The 27,795-nt window shown below is 44.8% G+C and overlaps 1 protein-coding gene across 1 annotated transcript in view; it reads right to left on the bottom strand.

Annotated features, from left to right (window-relative positions):
* Positions 1 to 27,795, bottom strand: part of SATB2 (SATB homeobox 2) — a 172,502-nt gene that overhangs the window by 23,802 nt on the left and 120,905 nt on the right. Inside the window, exons 8-10 of the mRNA XM_036320855.1 lie at positions 23,765 to 23,977; positions 19,314 to 19,469; positions 6,677 to 6,874 (exon numbers count right to left, since the gene is read on the bottom strand). Of these exons, the coding sequence (XP_036176748.1) occupies positions 6,677 to 6,874; positions 19,314 to 19,469; positions 23,765 to 23,977 (567 nt within the window). The remainder of the gene's footprint in view (positions 1 to 6,676; positions 6,875 to 19,313; positions 19,470 to 23,764; positions 23,978 to 27,795) is intronic.

A 27,795-nucleotide genomic window follows, 5' to 3' on the forward strand; every position in this document is an offset into this window, starting at 1 on the left:
AGTTTGGGCAACAGACGCTGGACTTGACAAAGACACAGAGGTAAGTTATGAGGTAGAGCAAAGGTCATGGGTAGCCCAAGGTTTTGAGGAGGCAGTATTATAATTCAGAGAAACTATGAGTATAAGCAGAAGGTACAAGGTAGACAAGGGTTCAGAGTAAACGGGAAATCCGATGGCAGTGAGAAGAAAAGCTGGAGTAGAAAGAAGCTGTCATGAGTTGGAGGCATGTTATGTCTAAGACAGCAAACAAGAGGGTGAACCCATGGCCTACGGCTGTGTAATTGAACCCTAACCCTGTTCACAGTCCCACACCCGGATTTTCATGAAGGTCTATCACCCTCAATTTCTTTGACTTTATCTCCAATAATTAAGCTGAAGAGCCTTAAGCTGAACAGTCTTTGTCAGAATATCTGGTAAAAGAGCACCTTTAAAAAACTTTAACTTTCGCTAATGTCTAATCTATTGGCTACCGACTCTAAAGAGGTTCTTCAACTTTCTGGCATCATTACTGAGAGAACACATCCACCACACTTTGGAAGAAGGTCAACCCAAGACGGAAGCATCCATTTCCTAGAAAAAAACAAATTGGCTGCGAATGAACTCCAAATCTGTTCTATACTCCCAAGTCACAAATGTAAGTTTGGACATGTCGAAAAGCTAAATCATAACATAGAAGTGAAGAATAAATGCATGTGGTTAACATAATAGTAATGTGAAAGAAGCTAGTGTGGCTCCTCCTTGAAGGTCAGGGGCTCCCCAAGTTTTCCCAGGTGAGGACCTACTTGTCCCTAATTGCTGGAATATATCATTAGAAATGACAAGTGTCCTTTTGCATCTCTCCCCAGGACTCAGCCTTGCCCCATTCAGACAGAAGGCTTTGCAAGGAGGAGCTTGGGATGAATCCAAGGTGGGGGAAATTCTAGTAACCTGGTTAGAGAATTTGCAAACATCCATAACTGACTATTAATTAGCTTACACATTTCTTTTCTTAGAAATCCTTCTAAAAGGAAGCAAATTCACTAATCAAGATATAGCTACAGCTGGAGTACAGAGGCATGAATGAACTCTCAGGGCTCAAAGAGAGATGTAAAGTACCCTTAAATATTAGCAACGGGAGTCATATTCTAAAGCCATCTCAAAAATGTGTGATGCAAAATAAAAAATGTCACCTCTGTTCTCTGACATCACACCGAGGCTATAGGTTTCACCGCATTAAGTATCCTGTGAAAAAGGAAGCTCACAAAACTAGATCTGAAAGAATGACTAAAAACTGACCAAGGCCCGGCCGGTTTGGGTCAGTGGTTGAGTGTCGACCTATGAACCAGGAGGTCACAGTTGGATTCCCGGTCAGGGCACATGCCCGGGTTGCGGGCTCGGTCCCCAGTGTAGGGTGTGCAGGAGGCAGCCGATCAATGATTCTCTCTCATCACTGGTGTTTTTCTCTCTCCTTCTCCCTTCCTCTCTGAAATCAGTAAAAATATAAAACTGACTTACATACCTCAACAGCTTTGCATAACACAGGCAGCTGACAGCAAGCAAGTGCTCCTGGCTGCCGGTGCTGCACGCAGACATTCTGCCCAGCACCCAGACAGAAGTCAGACACGGAGGCAGACTGATGTGGAGGGAGGTCTCCCTTTGAGCAAGTTACTTTGCTTCTCTAAGCGTCAGTTTCTCCCCCTCCCCCTTGGTTTTTCACAAGGTTTGAGGAAAATAAGACGTAGAAGTCTCACACTTTGGAAGCCTGGTTCCCCAAAAGGCGAGCTGCTGTGGGACTGAAGACCCATCGTCGTCACCACCACTATTTTTAGTTCTGGGGTTTGTACGGGAAAAGCTAGGAAGAGGCCGCAGCGGTCACTATGCTTTTTCTCTTACCGTGTTGGCAAGTAACAGTGTGTCCCTCCCAGGGTCTGGCCCCAGCACCTGGCACTGGTGGACAGAGAAGTCTCGGTTTGGGGGTAGGGAGGCTGCCCTGTGTATTGAGGGATATTTGGCCTCATTCCTGGCCTCCACCCAGTAGGCACCAGTAGCATCTCCAAGTGATGATAACCCCAAAATGTCTTCAGACTCTGTCAATATCCATGGGGGTCCAAGTCACCCTGGCTGAGGACCCTGGTTGACAGCAGTGGCAGGGCCTGGGGGTTAGGAAATGCTGCGAATCCCCCCAGGGGCTGCCACGGGCCGAGCAGGGCACACGCCGGGGCTGTCCCCACCAGGAATCGCATTCCTCCCCGGTGTACGGCATGGAATTTTAAAACAAGGACTTGTCAGGAAACCACACAGCAGCAAGCCCAGAATTCCTGAGCTTACAAAATAAGCCATGGAAACACTGTGGTGGAAATATAATAAAGCCATAAAGCACGCACTTCACACACACGAGCCGTTCGGCCACGGCTCCCCAGCCAGGCCCACGCAGTGACCTAGTCCTCCGTGAGCACCGTCCCTGCCTCTCCGGTGCGCGGAGAGTGTGGTCAGAGGAATCAGGATGCCAGCGCCTGCCTTTTCATTCAGCGGGCGACTGGGCCTTCGGGCGAGGCTCACGTCTCTGCTCCAGTTTTTCCAATTGAAAAATACACAGACTGTCCAATCTCCGCGGGAAGGCGGGGAGGGGGGGTGGGAAGAGATCAACCAAAGACCTTGTATGAATATATGCATAGCCCATGGACACAGACAATAGGGGGTGAAGGCTGGGCGTGGGGGGCAGGGGCAGGCTAGAAGGGGGGTAAGTGGGGGGGGGAGGGAACATATGTAATACTTTCAACAATAAAGAGGTGTTTTTTTAAATGTAAAAAAAATGCAGTTGATAATCACGGACACTCTGACCTGACTGGTTTCTGATCCTCCATTCACTACAGGGCCTCAGGTCATAATAACCAGTAGGGAGAAAATCACTACAGCCACAAGAAGCAATTGTGCCTCCAACTTTCGGCTGAAAAAGAGAACTTGTTTCATCTTTGCCACGGAATGCCGTAACCTGCCTTCCACGCCGTCTCACTGTGCTGGCCTCCTTTGAGCCACAGCTGCATGGGCCAGAGCATTCTGCATGTTAGTAGCACTCGCCCCCCACTTTCCTCTCATCCCAGAAGGCGCCTACTGAGGGATGTTTCCCTAATCATCTCTCCTGCTTCGTGACATTTTAATACCAGAGGTCTACTGAACAGCTCCCTTTGGAGGCCACGAGCCATTGTAAATGGAAGACTCTTCGTGCTCCCCACAAACCCATTTTCACCCCCTGGGGCAACACTGCCCCGACCCAGGGCCCCCAGTATAGAGGCATCTACCTTGCAATGTGAGCCCAGAGGCGGGAAAGTCCCCTTCTCCTCGGCGGGGCCTTCAATGGGGGTTTCCGGGGGGACCCAGAACACCAGAAAGCAAACGGGAGAAGCCAGACAGTCCCATTTGACCTCAAGGCTACTCACCACCCCAGAGGTCGGCATTCCTGGGGCAGAGCCACCTCCCTCTCCCAGGCCACCCCCCAGTCTCTGGGGCCCACAGCACCTCTCGGTGACCAAGCCCAGCTAGACCCCAACCATGGCCTAGCCTCATCTTTGAGGGGAGATCCCACCAACGGGAATTTCTTGGGAAGCTTTCAAAGGATTCTGTCAAGTGTTAGGATTATAAAAATAAACTGCAAAACTGACTACGGAAGAAGTCATGATCACGCATGGACACGTGTGGGTGGCGAGGGCCATGCAGCGGCGAGGTGCGTGCGTGCCCTGCGGAGAAGGACCAGCTCTAGCCAAGCAGCCCAGAGGTGGATCTCCTGATTTCGTGGCTTTTATGTGAAATCTGGATTTGACGTGAAATCTCCTGGTTTTTAAATGCGGGTTTTAAATTTTAAAACCCTTTGTGGACTTTAAAAAGGAAACACAGCTGTAGGCAACATAGCCTATCGATCTGTAAGCTATTTGCAAACCAACAGCAGGAAAAATGTCCCCTCGTCCCAGAGGAGAGAGGCCCTGACCCAAGGTGCTTCCCAGCGTCGCAGAGGGTGCTGACGGGCGAGGGGAGGGGACGCGCCTACAAAGCAGTGAGGTGGGGAATTATGCAGGACGTCCCTGCTTCATACCTCACTACTGAAGAAACACTGGGAAGGTGTGCCCTGACTGCTTAAAGTGTCAGTGGCATCCTCCTGTGACCACTGTGAGGCAGACTTCCTGCATTTCAATCCGCTACATATACCAGAGGCTCTAATCATCACTGATTTCACCGGAGCTAACAATTTAATAATGGTGCCTTTTCTGCCTAATGAGACAATATGTAACATCGTCCAACCAATATTATGCTACACATGAATTTTAAAATTCCCAAAATATGTAAGCAATCCTAGCTCCTTAAACTTTTACTTGGTATAAGGATACAAGTGAATTCCAGTCCTGAGTTCAATGGCTTCCCTTCTGGACAATTACAGACATTGTTTAGCAGTTTGGGGTCTTTCTGAATCCAGTCCCTCCCAAGTCAGAGAGGCTGTGCCAAGCGCATTCTCCAGGCTCAGGAGTTCCAGTTATTTTTCATATCAAGACTCTAATGAATACTTGATGCAAAACTTTGTATTTTGCTGATAAAAAAGATGCAGCATTCAAATCGGTGCAACTCAGAGACAGGCACAATGTAAAAGAAAAGGTGATATATTTGAAGAGTTTCAGAGTAGTTATGGGTTCAAAGTCAATGGCTAAGGTTAAGTCAATGTAGAGAAAATTACCCAATTTGTAAACTCTTTAGCTAAGATCTGAGTGATGAGAGTAACCTCTAATACAATAAAAAATGCTCTCAGTGATACCAGAAGTTAATGTTAATAGCCACAAAGTGTTTAAAACTGAATATAAAAAATTACAGACAGATTCTTAGCCATTAAGTATTGTTAGCACACTCCAGTTTTGACATACTATCATAAAAGATAATAAAACTCATAAATCAATTGGCTGTCCAATTCTAATATTTACTTTTCTCAAACTGGTTAGTTAAAAGAAAAAAATATCACACTGAATATCCTTTAGCTCCATAAACATTAGGACCTCATAGAAATGAAAACTTCTGGACAAAAAATGGAGACTGAAATGTACAGGAGCCACCATTCAAATAAGGCAAAGTTCTTAATTATAATGGAGACGAGGTTTTTAGTCTTTTTATCTCAAACTTCTCTAAATTTCCAACCTTAACATAAAAATGGGGTTTAAAATGGGATGCTGCCAGTGTCTAGAATAAAACAGCTTTTCACTGCTGGACTGAACTAAGATGAACCTGAATGCAGGTTCCCTTAATATTTTTGTATAAATTTATTTTCCTAAACAAAACAAAATTTTAATTTCTACTAAATCTCAAAATAGGAAAACCCTGCTCTATGTGAGTCAGTGTGTTGATTTAATAGGGAGGTGCTCTGGTGTGTGAATGAGGCCCCAGCCAGGAAAGGTCAAGGGGAGGAAAGAGGGTAGGGTGGATCCTGAAGGGCAAGCCCAGGGGTTCACCTCTGAGGAATGACGCCCAAGCACCACCCCAGAGCCAGGAGTGAGGACTCAGCCACTTATTAGCCCGCCCGTATCACCCACTGACTGAGTGTGCTGTGGATGGTATGAGACGGCCTCTAGGCGCTTCTAGCTCTATGAAGTCATTGAGTTTAACCTGTGACTTTGGAAATTGACCAATGAGAACAGGAAAGCATTGACTGAGATGTCAATATTTGGATGAAAAGTGATGTAAGCCAGAAGTCACTTCTGACTTCTCCCTCGGGCATGTAACGGTGGACCAAGGGGAAAGAAGATAGGAAGCGTCAGGGTAGAGCATCTCACTCCATCCTGCACCACCTCTCCTGTGAGTCTTGATCAAGAAACCATTTTCTCTCTCTCCTCATCTCTTTCATTCTCTACACACACATACCCAGCGACGTGCACTCCTGCCTCAACCTTCCTCTTCTTGCTACACAAAGGGAGACTCAGAGGGAGACTGTGGAGGGTCCTCTTTGGTGGCAGCTGGGTTGGTGGTATGGGCAGCAGGACAAATCTCATCACCTACCAAAATAATCTGTGGGCAAAACTCCGAGGGGTGTAACCTTGGAACCCCTAGTTAAGGTTTCTCCCAGAAGCTAACTGATTTTAGAGTTCAGCAAGAGTCAGTAAACTCAATTACTCTTAGAAATAGTTCAATGGTAGCAAAAGCGAAGCAACAAAGCATGCAGCCCAAGTGAAGGTAGATTTCTAAAACAGAGGAAACCAAAGGTGGCAAAAATGCATCTTAAAATTCCAAGACTCTCTCAATAATTCCTTCCCAGGCTTCGGTTGAGTCCGGGTATTTCCTAGCTCATGGGGATATTTCTTTCCCTCAGCCTCATCACACGCTCCTGGAGGAATTTTGACTCAATTCACGGCCACTTCAGTGTTTCCTCTTTAGAAAATGGACTGATGAGAACTGTGAGTTATGTTTTCTGACGGGGAGATGTAATTCCGCACGAGCCTCTGCTTCCCGATCCCACAGGTAACACGCCCTTAGGACAGACAGGGGCTGCCTCTAGCGCTGATGCTCAGTCACGTTTCTCTGTGTGAGCAGGTGTGTGCATGTGTGCGGACACTGTTCCCCCTGAGAGAAGGGGGTCCTTGTCCTAGGGACACAGCCCGAGACCCCCACAGCCGCCAGCACCGCCAGCGCTGCTCAGAGTGGAAGGAGGGCGCTGGAAGGGGGCGCTGACCTGCACTGGCTCGGGCGGCAGCTGGACCACGTGCTGCATGCGCTCGCTGTGGTGGTGCCGTGACTCCTCCTCGTAGATCACGTCCCGCTCGTGCTGGGGGAGGTTCAGGAAGCGGCGGATGGTGCACAGGTTCTCCCAGAGCGTGCGGTTCTCTGGGCTGGGGTTCTCCTTCCAGCGGAGCAGCTCGCACAGCCAGCCCTGGGGAGAGAAGGTCACTAGAGGTCACCTGAGGAGCACAGAACAGAGGCTGCTGGCTGCAGGCAGCGCCTCCCCCGTGATCACACTCTCCTGCCCACACTGCTCCCACCAACCTGGGGAGGAAAAGGGGCAGCCGGCACCTCTACACCCAACTAGTCACCAACTGGGCGGGTCACACCAATCAATGCCTGAGAATCTTCACTCGTGTTCATCACTTAGCACCTTTCCTATCACAGACATTCTCAGTTAATTCTCAGTTCCTTTGTAAAAGATGCTCAAGCAAGATTAATTAGCCAATCCTCAGAAAAAAGCAATTTGTGTTGGTCTACTACAATTTTTAAAATTAGCCAATTGCCTGCGGACTGAAGGGTCCCCGGTTGGATTCCAGTCAAGGGCACATGCCCAGATGGTGGGCTCAATCCCCAATAGGGGGTGTGCAGGAGGCAGCCCATCAATGATTCTCTCTCATCATTGATGTCTCTATCTCTCTCACCCTCTCCCTTCCTAAAATTAGCCAATTGGATGGTATCCCACCCTATGAAAAGAGTGAAGATGAACAAATATGTATTACAAGATGGAAAATTCTAAAGAAAAACAATGTCTAAGTGTGAAGAGCACTGAATTCCCTAGGGAGAAAACAGCCTTACAATCATCAATAATTCCACCTAACAGAAGCAAGCACCTTAGCTAGAAAGAAAAAAGAAGTGTATATGTGCTCCATCTCTGAATGCCTGCGGCTCCAGGCCCTGTCCCCATCACCTTCCCTCCACAGCCACACCTGCAGGAAGGTAGGCAGTGGGCCAGGTCACACCTGCAAATGTGTGCCTCCCATCTCTGGTATCCGAATGTTCTCACAATGGCACGAGGAAGAAAATGCAATGCAAATAATGATGGAGTATATGAAAATAATACAGAGGATGCTGTCAACATCGCTCGCTGACTCGTGTCAAAATATTTTCCCCAGTCGCTTTCTAACTCATCATTTCCGAGCTACGTCGCTAATTTTAAAAGCAAGAACTGTCCCACATCGCGCCTCTTGTAAAAGAATCAGAATTTTTCCAGCAAGGTGCATAAGTAAACACAAATGACTTCGTGAAAAATCAACCCCACACCTCCACAAATCTCTATATCACAACTTGTAAGCCAATGGGCGTTCCCGACACGCATCCTAAAGCCTCCAGATCACATCATGAGCCGTTGTTCGTCTGACACTCCACTGTGTCTTCTGCCTTTACTGCCCCCACCCCCCCCAAAAAAGGCAAGATTTGATTATCTCCGCTGCATCGGCCAAGACAGCAACACCAGCTGTTCGCATTGTGCAGCCTCTTCCTCGCGGCCTCCATGTTAATAACCTGATCATTCCATTTTCTCCTTCAACTGCTGGCTGTGGCACCGCGAGGAGACAAAAACCCAGGCCCATCTGCAGCAGCTGTAGGCACTGAACTGTGAAGCCACCGGGGATTTATAAACTAATCTGTAACACAACACTGCCTTGTTTTTACAAGTGAGAGGCCACATTTGCGCAGACCTGATCTTTTCTTGCAATAAACTGGAAGCTGGGGAGAGTTAGAGGGCTAGGAAGAATGAAAACAAGGCATCTAATCATTTCTTTGGAAATGTTTTCCCAAGCATTTTCATAGATTTTTCTTTTTTCAACTCAACAGAGAGATAGGTAGGTACTAGTTGATTTTCAAGGTGCAACATCTAGGAACATCGGAGACAAAACGTTTATCAGAAAATCCATGATATTTTTTTTTTTTAAATCTCCCAGTCCCAACGTGTTTCCTCAAGGGTTTCTTGGTACAAAGGAAAGGATTCTTGAAATGGAAACGAAACCATCTGTGGAAAAAATAAGCTATTTCCCTGTCGTTTCACAGATCTGAATGCGTCTCCAACTGAACTCTTTCAGATCTTTCAAACAGGTATGCTTAACCTCTCCCAGGGGAAGCCACAGCCTGGAGACCGATCATTTAACAGAAAATAGAAACAAAAACCTACATCTGTTAAAGGATGAAGTTCTGAGATGCCCAGACCTTCAGGGGGACGGCACCTGCCGTTCCGCCAGAGGCGTGAACTGCATTGTGGGAAGCCAGCGCTTGAAAGGGGACAGGTGACAGCTGAGTGGTACCTCCACTTAGGACACTCGGAATGTCTCGCACCACAGTCACCGCCGAGTTTGATTTATAGGCGCTGTTGTAATCGGCGCTCATTACAATCACTTAGAACCAACTACGGCCTCGTCGCGGGCCCTGCTGTCTGCCATCAGTCTTTAAGGAGTGTGGTGCTCAATTTGCCCACTGACATGCGAGGTCCCGACCTTGAAGCTATTAGGGAGCGGATTAGACACAAGTGTGATCATGTGTGCAGACATAAGCAAACCAAATTAATTTCTGGCACAGGGAGGGAGCCAACAGGACCCTGTTCCCGGGGCACCAGAGCACTCCCCCCGCCCCCATCCCTGGTGGAGCTGAGCTAATCGCGTGTTTAAGGGAACCCGGTTTTGAAGATGAAGCACATTCATGGTATTTAGAGGGTTATTAATCTAGTTTCCCCACCAAGTGTTTGCTTGGCTGATCAGATTAAGGGCTGGAGCCTTCCGCAGCGCGCCCCCTCCGCAGCAGGCCCCGAGAAATCTGTGATACTTCACAGCCTTGGACATATTGCACCATGTGTACCCAGCTGCTTCAATAATTAGCTTATGAATGTATCAGCTGGTTCTGCGATTTTTATAAATAATAACTAACCTACGGAGCAGAAAGATTGTCAGGAGCCTTACAGCAGCACAAAACGGCAAGGAGCTCTCGCTGTCACTGGTTCTACTGAATGCCGGGATTCCCCACTCACGGAGCTCCCGTGGTGTCATTTATAAGTTATTTATTTTGCATCTGAAGTGGCAATGTGTCCTTGTCCGTTTGCTTCACGGCAGCCATGATTTGCTTTCTCCTCACTCTCCCTATTTTATGCTCACCTTCCAGAAATCTATTCTCCCACCTCACTTCCCATCTCACCCTCCATCTTTTTATTCACACTATCCTTCCACCAGGCCATTCAGGAAGCTTATCTTTGTTTTCTCAGTGTGATGTCTCATGCGCTTGTTTGGTGGCTAATGAATGTGTGAGAAAGTACCACGCTCTTGCCTGAACACACATGTATGTAACTGTGAGTGAACCCATCTCAGGAGAGACAGAGTCCCCACTTTGGGATTTTTTTCATCTATATAAATTTTGCATGCCATCCAAGAAAGTTTTGCAGTATCAGGCAAAAAAAAAAAAAAAGTGTAAATGTCAAATAAAACAGTGACAGATGACAGTATTCTCTATTGAATAGCACTGTTTCTGCCGTGCATGTTCAATGGGAACTCATGAATTATTAATAAACAAATCTCCTTTTTCTGTTAAAAATCTCAAGTAGGTTTTTTGTTGTTGTTCCCTGTGTGGTATGTGGTGCATTCCAGGAGAATGAGTTCCATTTTGGAAATACTGATACAGACGTTCATCTGATTCTCAGCCCTGGCCAGTTCCGTGAGAGGCACCATGAGCTTTTAATCTGGTTGTAAGTTTTGACCAAATGTTGGCTAAATATTCCTATAGTCAGTTGAGCTTTTTTAGTATGGTAAAACTAAGGCTAAGTGTTTGAGCACAGCTGAGAAGCACAGAGAGCATTCAACTTGGATCCCAGAGACCTAACTGCTAAGTTCCTGCTCCAACGTTAAGTAACTGAGTGACTTTCAGGCAAGTGGTTACCCTCTTGGAGCTTCTGGGAAATTAATATGGTACATTCCATGATTTGTTACCTTATTTGCCAGAAATAGCAGATAATGGTTGACTATTAGGATTAAAGGACAAAGAAGAAATCACCTTGACCAAGGTGATCAAGGTCAACATCACCAGCGATGACATGTGGACACCATGAATCCTGTGATGTGATGCACCACGAAGGACACACATAAAATCTGCGGTAGTCTAGCCCAAAATGCGTAACCTCAATCGAATCATGACAAACCCACAGTGAGAGATGGCCAACAAAAAAGCATTCTGCGAAAATGGCAAGGCCAAAAAAAAACACAAAAAACAGGAAAGTCTAAGGAGCAGTCGCCGACTACAGAAAACTAAGGAGAAATAATAAAAAATGCTGTGTGGTTTCTTGAACAGGAAATGGACTTAGAGGAAAACTATTGGAATTAGAGTATATTTTTTAAGTTTAGTTAATTATATTAAAAATGTTGATGTCCTGGTTTTAAATATTGCACTATAGTAATTTTTTTGATGTAACGTGTTAACATTAGAGAAAGTTACGTGAGGGATATATGGAAACTACTCTTTTGCAACATTTCTGTGAGTCTAAAATTTGTTAAAAAAAAAATTAAACATAGGGACTCCAGAGAGGGAATATAGGTTTAAAGGCTGCATCCTTGTAATCGATGGTTAAAGCATTCTCACACATTCAGTGCATATGCAAATAATATCTATTAACATCTCAGTTTAGCCATGTTGTCAGCCTCTTAACCAAATATATTCCCCTCAATAGAAAAAAACAAGTCTGATCCTCCTTTTCCACTATGAAGGGGATGCGGCACGCACACCCGTCAAAATATAGTTTATTTACAAGTCCACGTGTTCCTATAAAGTTGTACATCAATCTAAATTTACAAAGCAAATTATGTTGTCAATGTATTAGCAATGCTTACTACTTGAAGACATGTGCCATTATTTCTTTCTGGAAGATGAATAATAACCCCATAGTTTGTCCGTTAGCAAAGTGGTAGTCACTGGTGAGTTACTTTAATGAGACATCTCTCATTCACAATTCAAAAGCATTAAAAAAGGAAGCAGTAAGAACCACAACTGGCTCCTGGTTTTCCTTCATGGGCTCATCTCCCACCCATTTCTCTATTGACCTTGTGCTCCCGCTGTGAGTTACTTTCAGTCCCCAGATCTGCTTGGTAAATCCTATCCCCATGCATGAACTGTGGGGTCGGTACCCCTGTGTGATTTCTCTTTGAGGATGGTTGTAAGTTTTAACCAAAGGTGGGCTGAATGTTTCCATAGTCAATTAAGCTTTCTTTAGCTAAAACTGAGGCTAAGTGAATTACAAGTGTTAGATACAGCTCATGTTCCTTGAGTTACTCCCTTGGCTGAAATGTCTCAGACTCAACCCTCGTCCCCCATGAGAAGTTGCGCTTCAAGACTCAGCCAACATGGTCTCAACTGATCTCCTGAAAACTGGTTGCTCAGCCTCGCTTGACCGCAAGGCATTTTGCTTATACTCTTTCACAACTTGATGATGATTATTGTGATGGGTGAGCACGTCTGCGTTCCCATCGCAACCATCAGCTTCCTGATGGGGCTGGAGGGAAAGGGACGGCTTCTTCCTCAATCCAGCCTTTCAGCAGAGACTCTGAATCCTTGCACATAAAAACTGCTCAGTAAGTGCTCATAGGACTGAGCTGAAATTATTAGAGTGTATAGAAATGAGTGTAGAATTTCTCAGCCTCAAACTCGGAGTTACAGTTGGCGAGGAGTACCTTCCTCCCTCCCTTCCTAACTCCCCTCCTTCCTACTTCCTTTCCTAACAAGTCCTTCGAGAAAACACTGGGATAAAGTTGAGAACACCATGGACTCGCAATGGCCTGGCTGTAGTAAAATACATACTTCATCAGCTTCATTCTCTAGGAGTTTCATTTAAAAAAATAATGACCTAAATGCCACATTATATCAATCATTTTTAAAAATCCATTCTCATCCTTTTAATCATTTTTTTCTGTGTGTGTTGCTGTTGTTGTTCAGATGAAGCATTTTAAAGCTTTCCTGGGCTAAAATGAATGAGGAAAGGCAATATCTATTTCACTAAGAAAACAATCTTAAAATTTTCAGGTAGCCAATAAGTGAGTGATGACATATTCTCCAAATGACATGTCAAAGGCTGAGAATTTTCCAGTGACCAGTGAGGTCTTTTAACATAGGCCAGTGTCTGAGTTTGAAGTCCATCAGATGTAAGCTTGAATCCTAGCTCCAAAACTTAAGGTTACGTGATGGGGGAGGGGATGCAAGTGGGAAGAGTAAGGTTCCTGTCCGTGGTACTGAAATGTCATCGCCTACTAAGGTACTTGTTTTCCTACCGCCAGGACACTGGTAATGATTCCAACTTCCCCATGTTTTCTCCTTAAAAATAAATAAATAAATAAACAAATAAATAAATAAATTCCATGTTGGTGACAAATTTCCTAGTTTTTATAATATTTTAGAACAAATACAAACCAGGGTTTGCTCAGCAACACACACAGGTTCACAGCAGGCTTTGATCTCCAACAAAAGAAAACATAAATGGCCGTTCCTGTTAAGTAAGGTATTATGAGCCTTGAAGGCAGGGCCTTGTCACAGCTATTCCTGTTCCCCCTGATGTGTCTAGCACAGAGCTGATGGGTGAATTCAATCTTTAGTCAATGGCCCCCACCACCTTTGCCCCGCTGGGAACGCCAATAAATAAGTGGGCAAATGAACAGCTCTGGGAGGATGACTCAAGGATTCCTACACCAGCCATGTAAAAGGCCATTTACTCACCCACATTTCCAATACAGAAAATGTCAGCATATGCACCCAAAAGGAAATGTTTTCTGAGCGTCTCAGAAGGAAATTCAGATTATTAACCACAGACAGTTCGCTTTCTAAATGGAAGCACACGAAGTCCCAAAACAAACTTTTGTAGCTGTGAAAGGATTTCTCTTCATCTGGTTGAGACTCTTGTGAAGTGTGAAATGAGCCAGATAATATTCAGCTCTTGTTTCTTAGTCACCGAATTCTCTTTTCATGAATCCAATAAGTGTCTATTAAAATAAATAAACCCCCTAATGATTCAAGATAACCTAATCAGGAAGCTGAAATGGGTAAAAGGCTAATGGCAAGGGAGACTCATCAAGGGCTCCAGCGAATGCCTGACAGGGGGTCACCTCAGCCCGAACAAAGGTGGGTGCTGGGCATTTGGTTATAGTTCATGGTTAATTATTTTAGGCCTTGCATGTGTGAAGTAAAAATGGACCGCTTCTGTCTTTATTTTTCAAAATGGTACGCTAAGTTCCAAACTGTATTTTCATGGGGACCAATTTTCAGCTCTCTCCAGGCATGTCCCTCACATGTCTATGGATGTGCTTGTAAAGATTGAGTCTGTAATTGGGAGTAATGAAAATTTTATTTCAGACCAATTCCTTCACCTCTGTTAGAGAGGGCTCAAGTCAAGAGGGGATTTTATAAAATCATTCTGCTCTCCTTACCCTAGATACATAGGATACACATTGCTACCTAACAGTGTGAAAATTCGGTATGAGTTTATATAAAAATGTACACACACATACATGTGTACATGGGAACATGCATCTGAAAAAAGTTGTCCATATCTGTCAAAAAGATGAATGAATTGGAATTGTGTTCTTCTCCACTTAAGTAGTAGAAAGGTCTTACCACTAAAATGTATTAAAATATGAAGCAGAAAACAACAAAAATATTTCCAGGCCCTGACTTCAGGTCCAAATTCTAGCATACCTATGATACAAGACTATATATTGTGCAAAGTGCCTCAAAAACTTGTAAGTGCAAGAGGAAAAAAACCAAACACATCAGAAAACTGGGAATGGTAGTTGTTTTTAAAGATCGGGGCTGGCTCTAGGGTGAGGCAGGCAAACGACTAGCGCACAAAATGTAAGGGGTGTGGCCCTGAAAGTGCAGGCCTCCTTATATTGTACATCCTAGGACCTAGCTTGCCTCACCCTACTCTTGAACCTGTGAAAAGGAGAAGATAAACCATGTCTACAGGAAAGTGGTAGGAATCATTCATAGGCACCAACATTCTCCAACTGTAAGAACCCTGCTTTAACTCAATGTCCTCTTGAAAAGATTGCTGGGAGTGTTCAGAGACGTGGCTTTAATATGCCAACCTGACTTGTTTCAAAGTTGCATGCAAGTGTCCAAAGGCGCTGTGTCATAAACAGGCAAAATCATGCAACTCAAGGTTTCTGCAGTCAAGTTGCGCTTAAAACCAGTACATAAACATTAGTAGTGGGTAAATGCATCTGACATTTTAAGATCTGCATATGAACTCTGTGATTAATCTCTGTTGATAACTAATTAAGGGCTCCCATAAAAGCTAGTTTTAGGGCATGAAACCTTAACATAACTAATGGTGGGCACAGTAAAAAGATCCCAACTCCTCACTATAAGGTGGATACAGATCTTGAGGGAATTCTGCTTACAAAATCTCACTAGAATCTAATCCTCTAAGATTATGCTGAGAGAAAAGGCAGAGTATCAAAGACAGGTTCAACCCAACAATGAAACAGGAATGTTGAGAAATCTAATTTCTTTACTATGTGGCATCATAATTTTTTCAAATGGTACTTATAGTGTAAACGGCTTAGTTCTTTATTTGAAGTTGGTGGACAGCCCTGAAATTAAGGCATCCATACCCCAGTTGACAAGAGTAGAAAGCCCTCCTTGGTAGGCTATAAAAATTACTGGCCAGCAACAGGGCGGCAGCTGCTCAGGTGAGGCTGCCTGCCTCATTTTAGTCTGCCTTCCACGCTGAATCCAAGATGGCAAAAGCAAAATCATCAGGAGTAAGACTAAGATCGCCAACTCATTTTACATGGGGCATCATATGGTCTGTACCTCCTGTCATGGTTTATACCAAAAAGATGGGGTAAAGATCTGTGTCCATTATCCTGAGCTAACTCTGCCCCTATAAAGCCATCTCCCAAAAGGAAAATTCATAATATAAGATAAATTGTGCAAAGAGGCAAACCTCTGATCCTTGTATAATATTTTCTAAAGGAAAAGAAATTAACTAATGAGACTAAAGATAATATTTTTATGCCCCAACATAAAAAGTTGGCCTTAAAAATTGTACTTTTGACTTGTCTTATAATTATGTGTCATACAGTATGATTATAAACATCCCTGTGCACACCCATACATATATGTACATTAGAAGGAAAGACTCTAAAATGTGAACAGACACTATCTCTGAGTAGTAGAATCATGAGGGACTCGTATTTCCTCATTTATACATTTCTTCATTTTCTAAATTTTCTAAAGTGAGAATATTATTACTTTAACATATAATAGAGGTATTTTTAAAATATATATGCAACTAAATTGTGCCTGGGACATTTTTTAAAGAGATACAAAAGCGAAGATTAATATGGTAACCCAGAACTGAAATGAAAAGATTATGTTAGCACATATACTGAATGTGTTTTAAACTCCAATAGCAAAGAACAATAAAAGGAAAACAAACCAAATAACATATCCAGTATTTTTCTTTATGTAAAGTTATCTGTTTCTCCTTCATTTTTTGCCTTATTTTAAAAGGACCTGCCACTGAGACCTGTACGCAAATGCATCCTGACATAACCCACACACTACGGAATCACACACACTTCCCAGGAATATATTCCACCAGCAGGACCTTAAGCAAAACCTCAAAAGCTTGTCACACTTTCAGCTCCTTTTCTGAATCCCTCTTCCCATTGTGTCCCTCAACACTTAAGCCCTCAGGGACTATCTGGGCCCAGAACCTGCAATCTCTCTAAAATTTTCCTTTCTTTTTCCTACTTCTCATTCAAAGCTTGCCTCACACACAGTGTTAGGTATTATTCTTAATAGCTGAGGACAGTGACTGACACCAAAGAGTGAATGTGGTTTACTGGAGGGTTTATTTCTATTTTAAAAGATAGTTAATATGGAAGGGGAGGGGCCACGGTGTCTATTTGAACTGGGCCTTCAAGGTTCCACGCCCACTCCCTTTCCCCAAGCTCCTCATGAAAGGTTCCCCTGATTTCACATCCGAGAGAATGAGGAAGCCTCGCTACCCAGCAGCCTCCTCCGGCCCTGCAAGGACTCCTGACCTCTCCAAAGAAACACAGTGAAGGGAGGAAGGGGGGAACCTTTGCTCTCCATCCTTCAGTGCAAGGAAGAGAGCGTGGCCATGTCCCACTGCAGCCTGGAGGGGTTAAGTACCGTGGCCGAAGTCCCACGATTAGTCCTGTGCATGCACCCTGTGGGTAGGCACCAAAGACACGTGCAAAGTACCAAATCATGCAACTGATTTCACTAAAGATGCTTTTTATAAAGCCAAAGCTGGTGCTCACAAAACGGAGTGAATGTCGTCTGTTAAATCACCATTTCAAAAAGCTCAGCATTTGATGTGCCCATCTCGTCAGCTATTTCCAGCAAGGTTCCCCATTCACAAATGAGCATGAGACCATGGTCCCAAAGAAAAACAGAAAAACTTCAAAGCGCCAGATTCCCACTCAGGCTCAGTCTCATCCTTCAGCATATGAGTTCCCGGGACTACATTTTCCTCCAGATTCACAGAACCGGGGCTACCGCGTTCTTCGGAGGCACCGCGCATTTGGAGCACTAACTGTGGGCCGCTGGCACCCGCGGCTTTCACTCAGCCACCTGAGTTATTTCTGGAGGCTGAGGGCATCACTCTTTCCAGAAGCCACGGTGCCAAGCCAATAGGAAGATCACAGGCATTTTGAATCAAGTTCTCAGACTGTGGTCTTCATTTTTTCTTGAAAGCTTCTTATTAAAAAAAAAAAAAAAAAGGACTGAGTGAAACTTTTATATTTACGTCAAGTCACGACTAAGGGGCAGGTTTGCAAAATCAATTGTGTAGCTTTTATACCCGCTGCACATCTACCACATATGTCCTTTATTACACAGTGGAAAACCATTAAATGCACAGTAGTTTTGCCAAGTGGCATTATGCATTTAACAGCTTTATTCGTTTAACAGCTCCAACTCTCATTATATTTTGCCATGTGGTCCATGGGATTTTATGCATCGAACAGTTCAGGAAGGCTCCATGGTAGTTTCTTTTCCTGTATTTCATTCTATGGTTGGACATCAAATCTTAGCAAACTGCCTGTCAACGGTTTCACTGATGAGCGATAATAGGAATAATCTGGAAACATTTCTGCATTAACATTGGAAAGGGAAACAAATATTTCCATTCTCGTCAAAGTTCCTTGATCTTCTACTCCTTTCCCTTTATCAACATCTGAAAAATAACTTAAGTCAGGTAACTGCCAAGCGGCAGGTAAAAATGGCTAAGCCCCATAATTAGCCTAAATATAGCACCTAACTCTCTCACTCTCTCTCTCTTAAATTATATATAAAATCTTTTTTGAAACTTGATTTTTATTGAAAACCTTCTTGCTTAATAGAAACACAATATTCAGTAACTTCCTTTCTTCATAGCACACAACGGAAGATCTGTTGGGGAGATGACGGATCTTTTTACCACTTACATCGCAGGGATGGGAACATTAGTCATGAAAGGCCACAGAGGAAATCAAGCTCAGAATCAAAGGGCTCTCAGAACGATGCTGCAGCCAACTTCGTTCCCTCCTCCGTGCATTAGGTCATTGTTCATCTCGGGGAGAAATAAGCAGGCACATCCACCTAGCCCAGTGGTCGGCAAACTGCGGCTCGAGAGCCACATGCGGCTCTTTGGCCTCTTGAGTGTGGCTCTTCCACAAAATACCGACTTCTGCACATGGGCCACAAAGTTTCAGTCACACTGTACATGCGCGCCCGCACGTGCTATTTTGTGGAAGAGCCACACTCAAGGGGCCAAAGAGCCGCATGTGGCTCGTGAGCCGCAGTTTGCCGACCACTGACCTAGTCCATTCTTGGACAGGGTGGTGGTTGTCCCTTTAAAGGAATGGAAACAGACAGTGGATCCCATCCATGGTTGCTGCTTTCAGAAATAAATTTCCAAAACCCTAAGCATCTGTCTACGCTGGTCCCCGGAGCATTCCGCCCCACCACCCCCGCTCTGCACAGATCTGCACTGGAGACGCTGCCGTGTGTTCCTGTTAGAGCTTTTAGCACACACCCTGGGCCCTCATGTGTGTTTTCTCCCGGAGAAACAACTGTATTCTACACATAAAAGGAACACCTGACTCACAAGGTGTCTCTGGGGCTTGGAAAGCAGTTATTACACCAATGTCAGCCAGGCCTCTGCTGGGAGTGAGAGGCGATGAGACGTGGCTGAGATGCGGTCTCAGAAAGATGCTGTCTCAGAAAGATGCTGTTTTGTACATATCAAGTTTGGCTCATATACACAAAAAGAGAGGGGGGGGAAGAACAGAAGAAAGAAAGAATACATAGCAGTGTTTAGAATTAGAAGAGAAATCATTCGAGGCCAATTCTTTTTTCAACGATTCTTTAACAGACACAAGTCTGGGTTTTGACTTAAGTCTCTATATTGAACTCCAATGGGAATAAAAGCAAACTGTGGCGCCAAACTCGGAACACGACAGGTCCCCTCGGGATTCCTGCTGTTGTTATTACTTTGGGAACAGATGTATTTTTATGGGAGGGAGGAGGAGCACAGTGGAACCCCGGTGCTTGCCTCTGCTTCTTTAAGCACCGCTCACCTGACTTTTATTTGCAGCCACCTTGGCGAACAGGGCTTGGGACACCTTGGCCCTTTTCATCTCCTGCTGGATCTCGTCATAAATGGCAGCTGTGATGTTGACGTTGGCGCCGTCCACCTTGATGGGGAGGTCTGCTGTCGGTGTGGAGGTTTTGGCCTACCAAGAGACCGTGAAAACAATCATTCAAAAAGTGCCGCATTCAGCCCAGCCATCTGTGCAGAAATTACCCAAGGATTTCAGTCAGCTGATGCCAAACAGCATTAGCTACAGAGGGACACTTCCTGTCCATTATTCTAATCGGGTTAATTGTGATTGGAAATAATTGCGGTGCATTCCTATAGGACAGGCGGAGCCCTGCACAGCCTGCTCCTTCCCTCACGGAACCCCAGGCGGCTCACAGGTAGGCCGCGCCCGGGGAACTGGAAGCCATCACTTAGCTGCCGGCCACGCACGCAGGACACACACAGCTACCTCTTGCTTTCTAAAAATGGTATACCTCGCAGGGAGGGCCAATTCTCCCAGAAAAAAGAAAATGAGTAAATGGGTAGCGGTCTCTAAATAATAAATTATTACTCAATTGAATGCACTCCCCAGAGTCGCTCTCATTCTTTATTAAAGCTTCACGTATGTCATCCGAGTATGTGTGGTTCCCCATCGTTATCATCATTATGCGACCCAGACCGTCACCTAATTTCACCTAGGAAATCAGTGGGAATGAAATAAAATTTCATTTCATGAAACGAGGCTTCGGAATGCCTTTGATGTGGCGTTTTCATTTTCTTAAACTCATATTGTGGTTTTATGTATTCTGCAGCGCTCATTTTAATTGAATGATTTCCCATCAGCTTCAGAGACAAATGAAGGACAATAGAGAAGGTGTCTGTACTTCTTGGGGTTGGGAGAACCCTGGAACATTTGGTGCTACTTGATCGAAAAGACGGTCAGCGCTTGCCCTAGTGTGTGATGCCAGGGGGCTGGGTGGCTTCGTCAGAAGCCCTGGCAGCAGGCATCCGCCCTAATCCTTGGCTTCATGAGCATAACCAGCTGATTTGGTCTAAAGTGGGTTGTTTTTCCTTTTGTCCCCATTCACCCTTAATCCCAAACCAAGAGAGTAGCCCCCAAATCACCACTGTCCCTCTATGGGTGCCCTGAGCTGTCCCCACTGGGCTGAGCATCACAGGTTTGGGGGAAGCCAGGGCAGGTAGTCTGGACAACTTGGGATCATTCTCAATGACCTCGAAGCCAGAGCGAATGTCCCAAGTTCCCCTGACGGCTTGGATTCCTAAGAGCCATCGGTGACTATTGCCATTCCTCTTTGACTCCCCTGTCTCATGATTTTCTAATTATTACCAAAAAATAAGAAGAACTGATGCTGTGCTTTTTATGTGGCAGGCCCTCAAGAAAGCATTTTATTTCTGTTATCTCATTTAATTCTTCTAAAAACTCAATGAGTTAGACTTTATTTTCATTTTACAGATGAAGACAAGTGATAATGAAAGATGCTATTGGACCTCCTGGAAGACAGGCAAAAGCAAGTGAGACAACCATATTCTTAATACAACCCTTTCAGGTGCCAAAGCGTGGGCTCAGGGCCACGGTGCGAATCTGCCTCCCAAATCTCCAGGTTACACCAATGCTAGTTTCACAGGAATCTGCTTGCCCTCCAGTTGGGAGTCTGCCTATAACAATCCAATTGCCTGTCACTTTTTGCAAGAAATTCCTTTTCCTTCTCAAAATTTCTAGTACTCTCCCTGTCGAGTGCATGTTTTAGCACATTATTTCCGCCTTTCTCAACTCGGGTTTCTTATTAGCCTCACTGACTCTCTCACTTGACGGATCAAATCCTCTGTAAAACCCTGGGGGCTACAATGAAAGCCCTCGAAGCACTAAACTATGTTGTTAGGAGCCCAGGACTTGGACTTAGAGCAACCTGAGTTCAAATCCTAGCTCTACCACTCAGCCATGTGACCTCAGTTTTCTCATCTGTAAAATGGGGATAACAATGCAAAACAGTGAAGATCCAATTCATGCAAAATGCTCACAATACCTGATACACAGTAAGTGCTCAATAAATGATCGCCCTTATCCTTGTATTGTTTTGTTATTATTAAGTACATCAAGGGTTACTGGCCAAATGAAGCCTTATGAGAAGACTCTGGAGTTTAATTTCAAATCTAAAATGTCTTGCCCTGGCTTAGTTGGTTGGAGCGTCATCCCATACACCAAAAGGTCACGGGTTCAATTCCCAGTCAGGGCACATACCCAGGTTGTGGGTTGGATCCCCAGTAAGGGTGCATATGAGAGGCAACCAGTTGATGTTTCTCTCTCTCTCCCTCCCTCTCTCTAAAAATCAATAAACATATCCTTGGGTAAGGATTTAAAAAATAATAATAATAATAAAATAAATTTAAAATTCTTCAATTTGTTTTAAACTAATTGGGGTTCGGAAAATAATCTCCATGAACCTCTGTAAGGCTGACTCCCACCAAAAGGCTGCCTCAGGGGGTATCTAACATGTTTTCTCATGTAGAAGCTTTACTCTCCACGGACCTTCACTGCTGAAGCATGTCAGTAAGAATTCTGAGTACATACATAATCATGAAATGTTTTAACAACTTCCCCTTTCTCAATGTTTAACCATTAGGAAAACAAGAATGACCCAGAGAATGTGAAATGCTGGTGCCATAGCTGTGGTCTCAAAAATATTCTGAGAAAAACATTTTATAGTTATTTTCATAAATCTCAAAACTGTGACATTAAACGATTCATTTCCCTGTTATACTTGTCCCGAAGGGCACCTTTGCGTAGGAATTTTCTGGGTGGGATTCTGTGCTATTGAAAAAAGCAAACTCCTGGCTCTGTGCGGCCTTGTAAGCTGGTCTGGCTCTGACAGCTCTCAGGTGTTTGAGAAGACGCCTAGGACAACGGTGCCGGAAAAATATCACGAAGGAGCACACAGACCTGCGGGATTTTCTAACAAGTGGGAGTGACTTTCTCAGGAGAGGTGTGCGGGTGCACAGCCAGGAAGCATGGCTGGACTCTCCCATCATGCTTTAACGGACTTCAGAAGCAGCAAAAATATTGGCAGATTTAATAAAAGTAAAAATTAGTGCAAATCAACAGCTCACCCAACTCAATAGCCTAATACGTATGTCCCAAAATGGGGGGAAAAAATCCCCTACAAAAGCTTGGCTATACTCGTCCAAAGGAAGCAGTTAAGAGACTTATTTTTGGTTTAACAGTCATTACAGCTCCTCATTCGCTAAAGACTAAAGTGTAAGCATCGCAGTTTGACTGCACGATAGAAAATGATCTTCAGTTAAAAATTTATTGTGGAGTACAAAATTATGAAAGTTAGAAAATGTGAAAGAAAATGGATGTATATGAAAAAGCTCAAATATTTCTACTAGAATACAATTCTGCTTGTATGCTTAATCCGTTCTTTGGAACTTACCAGAAGACAAACTCATTAAACACACACACACACGCACACGCACACGCACACGCACACACTATAGCATCTAAGCACAAAGTCCTTTGATTTCAAAGTACCCATTTTTCTGATTTGTACAAACGTGTATCTGTTGATTATCTTGAGAACTACCACTGAGAGGGAATTTGCAACCATCCTGGCAACAGTGGAAGGAGATGGCTGTGTCCTCAACCTCCCAGAGAGTAGTGCAGCTTAAGGATCGGAGGTAATAGGCGAGAAATGAGGGGTTCAGATCTGAATGGAAAATGAGTCGTGACTGGCTTGACCCATCAGTGAGGATCTCTGCAGCCCACGGAGCGACTAGCTGCCCGCATCGGCCAGAGGAACTGAGAACAGAATGCCTTACAGTTGTGGAGAGAGGAGGACGGGAAGCTGCGCCCTGGAGTCCCGGGGGTCACCTGGGAAGCAGGATAATGAAGGCCTACCTTCCCATGACCGTGTTCTAAAGGCTGCGTGAATGATCCAGCCATTGTGAGGGGTCCCTGCACATGGGAGCTCGCATCATGCCAGGTCCCTCCCCAATCTGTCTTCCTCAGATCACACAAAGCAGGGTTTGGATCCTCCTGTGGCCCCTGCCCCTGCTACCTCCCCCCACTGGAGTAAACATGATGTAAGGAAAAGCAGGGCGCTGGCCACGCACACTCAGCTCACACAAACCCCTCGCTCCTTCCTTGATAATGAAGCAGCTCTAGGTGGACACAGCCTCCCTCCTCTCCCTCCTCCATCCCCTGCTCTCCTGCCGCGGGGGGAAGGATGGTACTTCTGCTCCTAAAGGGACACCAACGGCACAGGACATAGCAAAGGACAGCCCACTGCATAGGGTCGGTTCCCTGTCCTCTCAGCAACACGCCCAGTGGACTCAGAACCCTGAATTACATCTGTTTCCAGGGAAAACCCGCAGTGCTGGCCAGCTGCTTCCAGGGCAAAGAGAGAAATGTCCGCGGGGCGCACATCTCACCTGAGGGGTCCGGGAGGAGCTGGGGCTGCTAGAGGCCGAGGACACCATGCTCACGTTGGGGTTCATGCTCCGCTCCCGCTCGTCCTGGTAGATGCGATCCCGCTCCACCTCGGGGAGGTTGAGGAAATTCTGCATGGCCCGCAGGTTCACCAGGAGGGACTGCGAGGCCGTCCGCGGGTCTTCCTCCTTCCGGAGGATCTCGGACAGCAGGCCCTGATTAGATGGGAAAAGAGGCCGAGTCAGATCTGGGGGGCGTGTTTCTGTCTCCCATACCCACCCCCTTTATTATTTGGGGAAACCAGTTGGCTGTGATGTCAAGAGCCGCAGTCTAATCCCACGGCTTCTCCGGCAGGAAGATGTGGTGGGAAGGCGCTTGCCTTGCGGGCGCTGTGGCTTATTTTGGACCGTTCTGTCCTGACACTTTATCATCACTGTAACCATCGTTGGGGTGCAGAGATGCCAGCTCGCCAGGTAGGCGCCGGGGAAGGGATTGTGAAGTGGCAATTACCAGCAGGTGCCTCCTGCGAGGATTGCAGGAAGTGTTAGAACTCTCTGCTTGAAATTGGGAACACTTGGCAGTCCTGCTCCGCTTTAAAAATCTGCCAAGTTTGGTAAATTTAGTTCCGACATTTAAACAGCATGGGAGATTTACATCGACTTAAAAAAAAGTTTGGCTGAATTTCTATGTGACCGGCCACTGCTTTCAATATAGATGTTTCTTCTAGAAAAAAAAAAAGCAAATGGCTATAACTTGTGTTAACCCCAGCTTCTCAATGCACACACATAATAGGTATCCTTATGTATGTACCAGAGAGCACCCACACATTTCTATGAGGCACCCTCCCAGGGGGAGCTCTAAGCCCATCATCAAAGGGATGAAGTGTGGTCACATCCGGTGAGGGGCCGGAGCACAACTGGAGATCGCCATGGTAGGCTCAGAGATTTTCTGAATGTGTGACATCCAAATAGACAGCTTTGAAAGGACATTAGTGCTTTACGTGCTCTGATGACAGAATTCACACACACACACACACACACACACACACACACACACACACAAAAGGAAAAGGTTGACAAGAGTGGAGACAAGCAGCATGGGTGTAAGAAAAGGGCGGGGACCGAGCTGGGACACTGCAGGACCGTGGGCACCAGCAGAGCCACTTACACTCTGCACGCCTGTTAGATTATCACACAGGCCTCCCTTACACTCCCAGCTACCTCCGCACTCAGGACACTGTGAGATCAGGGCCTAGGACCAGCCCCCAGGAAGAGCAGAGGTGCTAACCTCTGTAGCTCAGACCAGATGGGGCAACCCCAAGTCATGAGAAGCAGATGCCAAGGACATTTCCACTGAGGGGAATATCCATGCAAAGAAAACGTGGTCAGATCTGCACCCTGTGGCTTAACTATACAATGATGCAAGAGGAATATGCCATCTCCTGGTTGGCCAGAAATCTTTAGGATAAGTTAGGCGATCTTGGCAAATAAAGTAATGCATTATAAAACAACGACATACATGTCACAGGAAGGTGCATCCCACTGTTATCAGTTCTCCAAGAGAGTAATCACCGTTCAGGAGACCAGGAAGGCAATTTCACTACAAGGAACCTACAAGCACTATACATGCCATCACACAGTTCTGCAACTTGGGTGTCATGTTACTTTGATTGGAGATGTCTTTACGAATGAGAATGGAATATGCCATGCAATGAAGCCAGGAGAAATGTTACCCAGTGCGGGTCTGTGGTCATGGGTGATCAAGAACAAGGTAGGATAGGATGGAAAATACCCTACTGGGAAATGGCTCTAAGAAAATCCAGATTTCTTGTCATGCTTTTAGAAGCAACAAGTGACACATTTGTCTTCCAGAAAATGTTACACAATCTAAGTACTGATTCTCTTTCTAAAACTGAGTCAGTTGTGCCTTAAGTTATTCTACTTCCACTTGTGCTAAGCAACCTAAAATATTAATAATAAATTTGTTTCTGAGATAAAATATCTCCAAAAAAGAAGTGAATTTAAAATCAATACTAATCTCCAATACCAATAAGACGCTAAGATTGACCTTTCTGAGCATTCATAAAGGATAAGTCGGTCTCTTTCTCCTCCTCCTGCTTCTTCTCTTACTCCTCCCCCTTCCTCCTCTTCTCTCATAAGTGATTTTAACATTTTATTATATTTCAGACTACCAAATTGAAGGAGGAGTTTCAGGGTCTATACCAGTGGTTCTCAACCTTTTTTGGCCATGCCTCACCTAAGCATCTCTAAAATCCTGATGCCCCCCTCCACCGCATGACATATAATTCTTCTTATTCAAAAAATGAACTCCTATTCACGTGGAGGAAGCCCAAAAGGCCATTAACTTGGTCTAAACAAGCTTCCAAAGAACATGGCGTCCATGAAAGAGTAAAATAAAAGAACAAAAGGACAAATGAAGTACTGAGGAAGAAATCACTAAGAAATTGTTTTAAAATAATAATAATAATACGAAGTGATATGAAAGAAATAGCAAATAAAGTTTCAAAACGTATCACAGAGAACGAAATGCATAAATACGTCACAATGTATATTTATATACTGTATTTGAGGCCCCTAGAACCATAAGAAATGGTTTGTAAACGTCTATGAAATTATTTTCACATGCTGTACAGCGTGGCTCAGAATTTGCACACATGATAGTGAAATAACAAAAACTAGTCTTCTAATAGACCAGGTTAAAAACTGCTCACTCTCCATCCATCATAAAGAAAACACTCCAAAGCATAGAGTGGTTTTTGTTTGTTTTCTTGTTTTACTTTCTTTTCCACATTGAACCTGTAGAGCTCTTTCCTCTGCATTTCCCACCAATTGGACAGCCTCACAGGGAAGCGAATCCATCTTTAAGAAAAATCAGGCCCACGCATTCTTGTAAATGACTGTTCATCCGCATCATTTCCGACACGAGACCCAGTGTCCGTGTTTGAAGGGCTGGTGGCACACACAGTGGCCTGTTTCACTCGCCTAACTGCAGGGAAAGTCTCAAGCCAACAAGGTCGCCGGCGCCGTCTCCACGCACGGCCCTGGAGAATGAGCAGCCTGTTCCAAGCTATTTACTCAAGGTCTCATCCGTGTAACCAGGGTCCCGAAGCAGATTCTTCTCCCCCAGACCTTTGCAGTAACAAGTGGCTAGTGGGTGGGCCTGGGAAGAGTCTTGCGTGTTTTCTTGAGTCTTTTCCATTTTGGTTACTTATGCGCTTTTAACTACTTAAACTGGGATTTTTAAAAATAGAGTCCAAATTCTGTAGGCTCATAAATGCAAAAGGAGCTTATCTGGGTAGCTGAAAATCATCACTGGGGAGGAAAATTAGAAGAAGATGTATGGCATAACTTAGATACACCACACATTGCCCCATCTAATTGTCAAGATAAGGCCAAAACCGGTTTGGCTCAGTGGATAGAGCGTCGGCCTGCGGACTGAAGGGTCCCGGGTTCGATTCCAGTCAAGGGCATGTGCCTGGGTTGCGGGCACATCCCCAGTAGGAGATGTGCAAGAGGCAGCTGATCGATGTTTCTCTCTCATCGATGTTTCTAACTCTCTATCTCTCTCCCTTCCTCTCTGTAAAAAATCAATAAAATATATTAAAAAAAATAATAATCAAGATAAGTAAATGTTGACCACACGGAAACCGTCTTGAATAGAACATAAATTAATAATTTATCATACATAAATATTTCCAAGGCCCTTGTCACTAGATTGTCTGGCATTTTAATTATCAGCCAGCCCAGCAAAGGTGCCACTTGGACATTCCCATTATGCAGCCTGAGATATAGAGAGTGCAGCATGGCATCTGGGCACCGGGAAGGAAAAAAAAAAAAGATGTACTTTTATGAATAGAAGGGTCATGAATATTGAAAATGTGAAAGTTGAGGGGCATTAATAAATTACCCAGGATATTGCTTATTAAACTTTCATATCAGTAATCACATTAAAACATACTGCGAGCATTGCGCAAAGTGGCCATTAAGTAGTTTCCTCATCGTAGGCGACAGAG

Source organism: Myotis myotis, unplaced genomic scaffold, assembly GCF_014108235.1.
Source record: "Myotis myotis isolate mMyoMyo1 unplaced genomic scaffold, mMyoMyo1.p scaffold_m19_p_8, whole genome shotgun sequence".
NCBI classification, from domain to species: Eukaryota; Metazoa; Chordata; class Mammalia; order Chiroptera; family Vespertilionidae; genus Myotis; species Myotis myotis.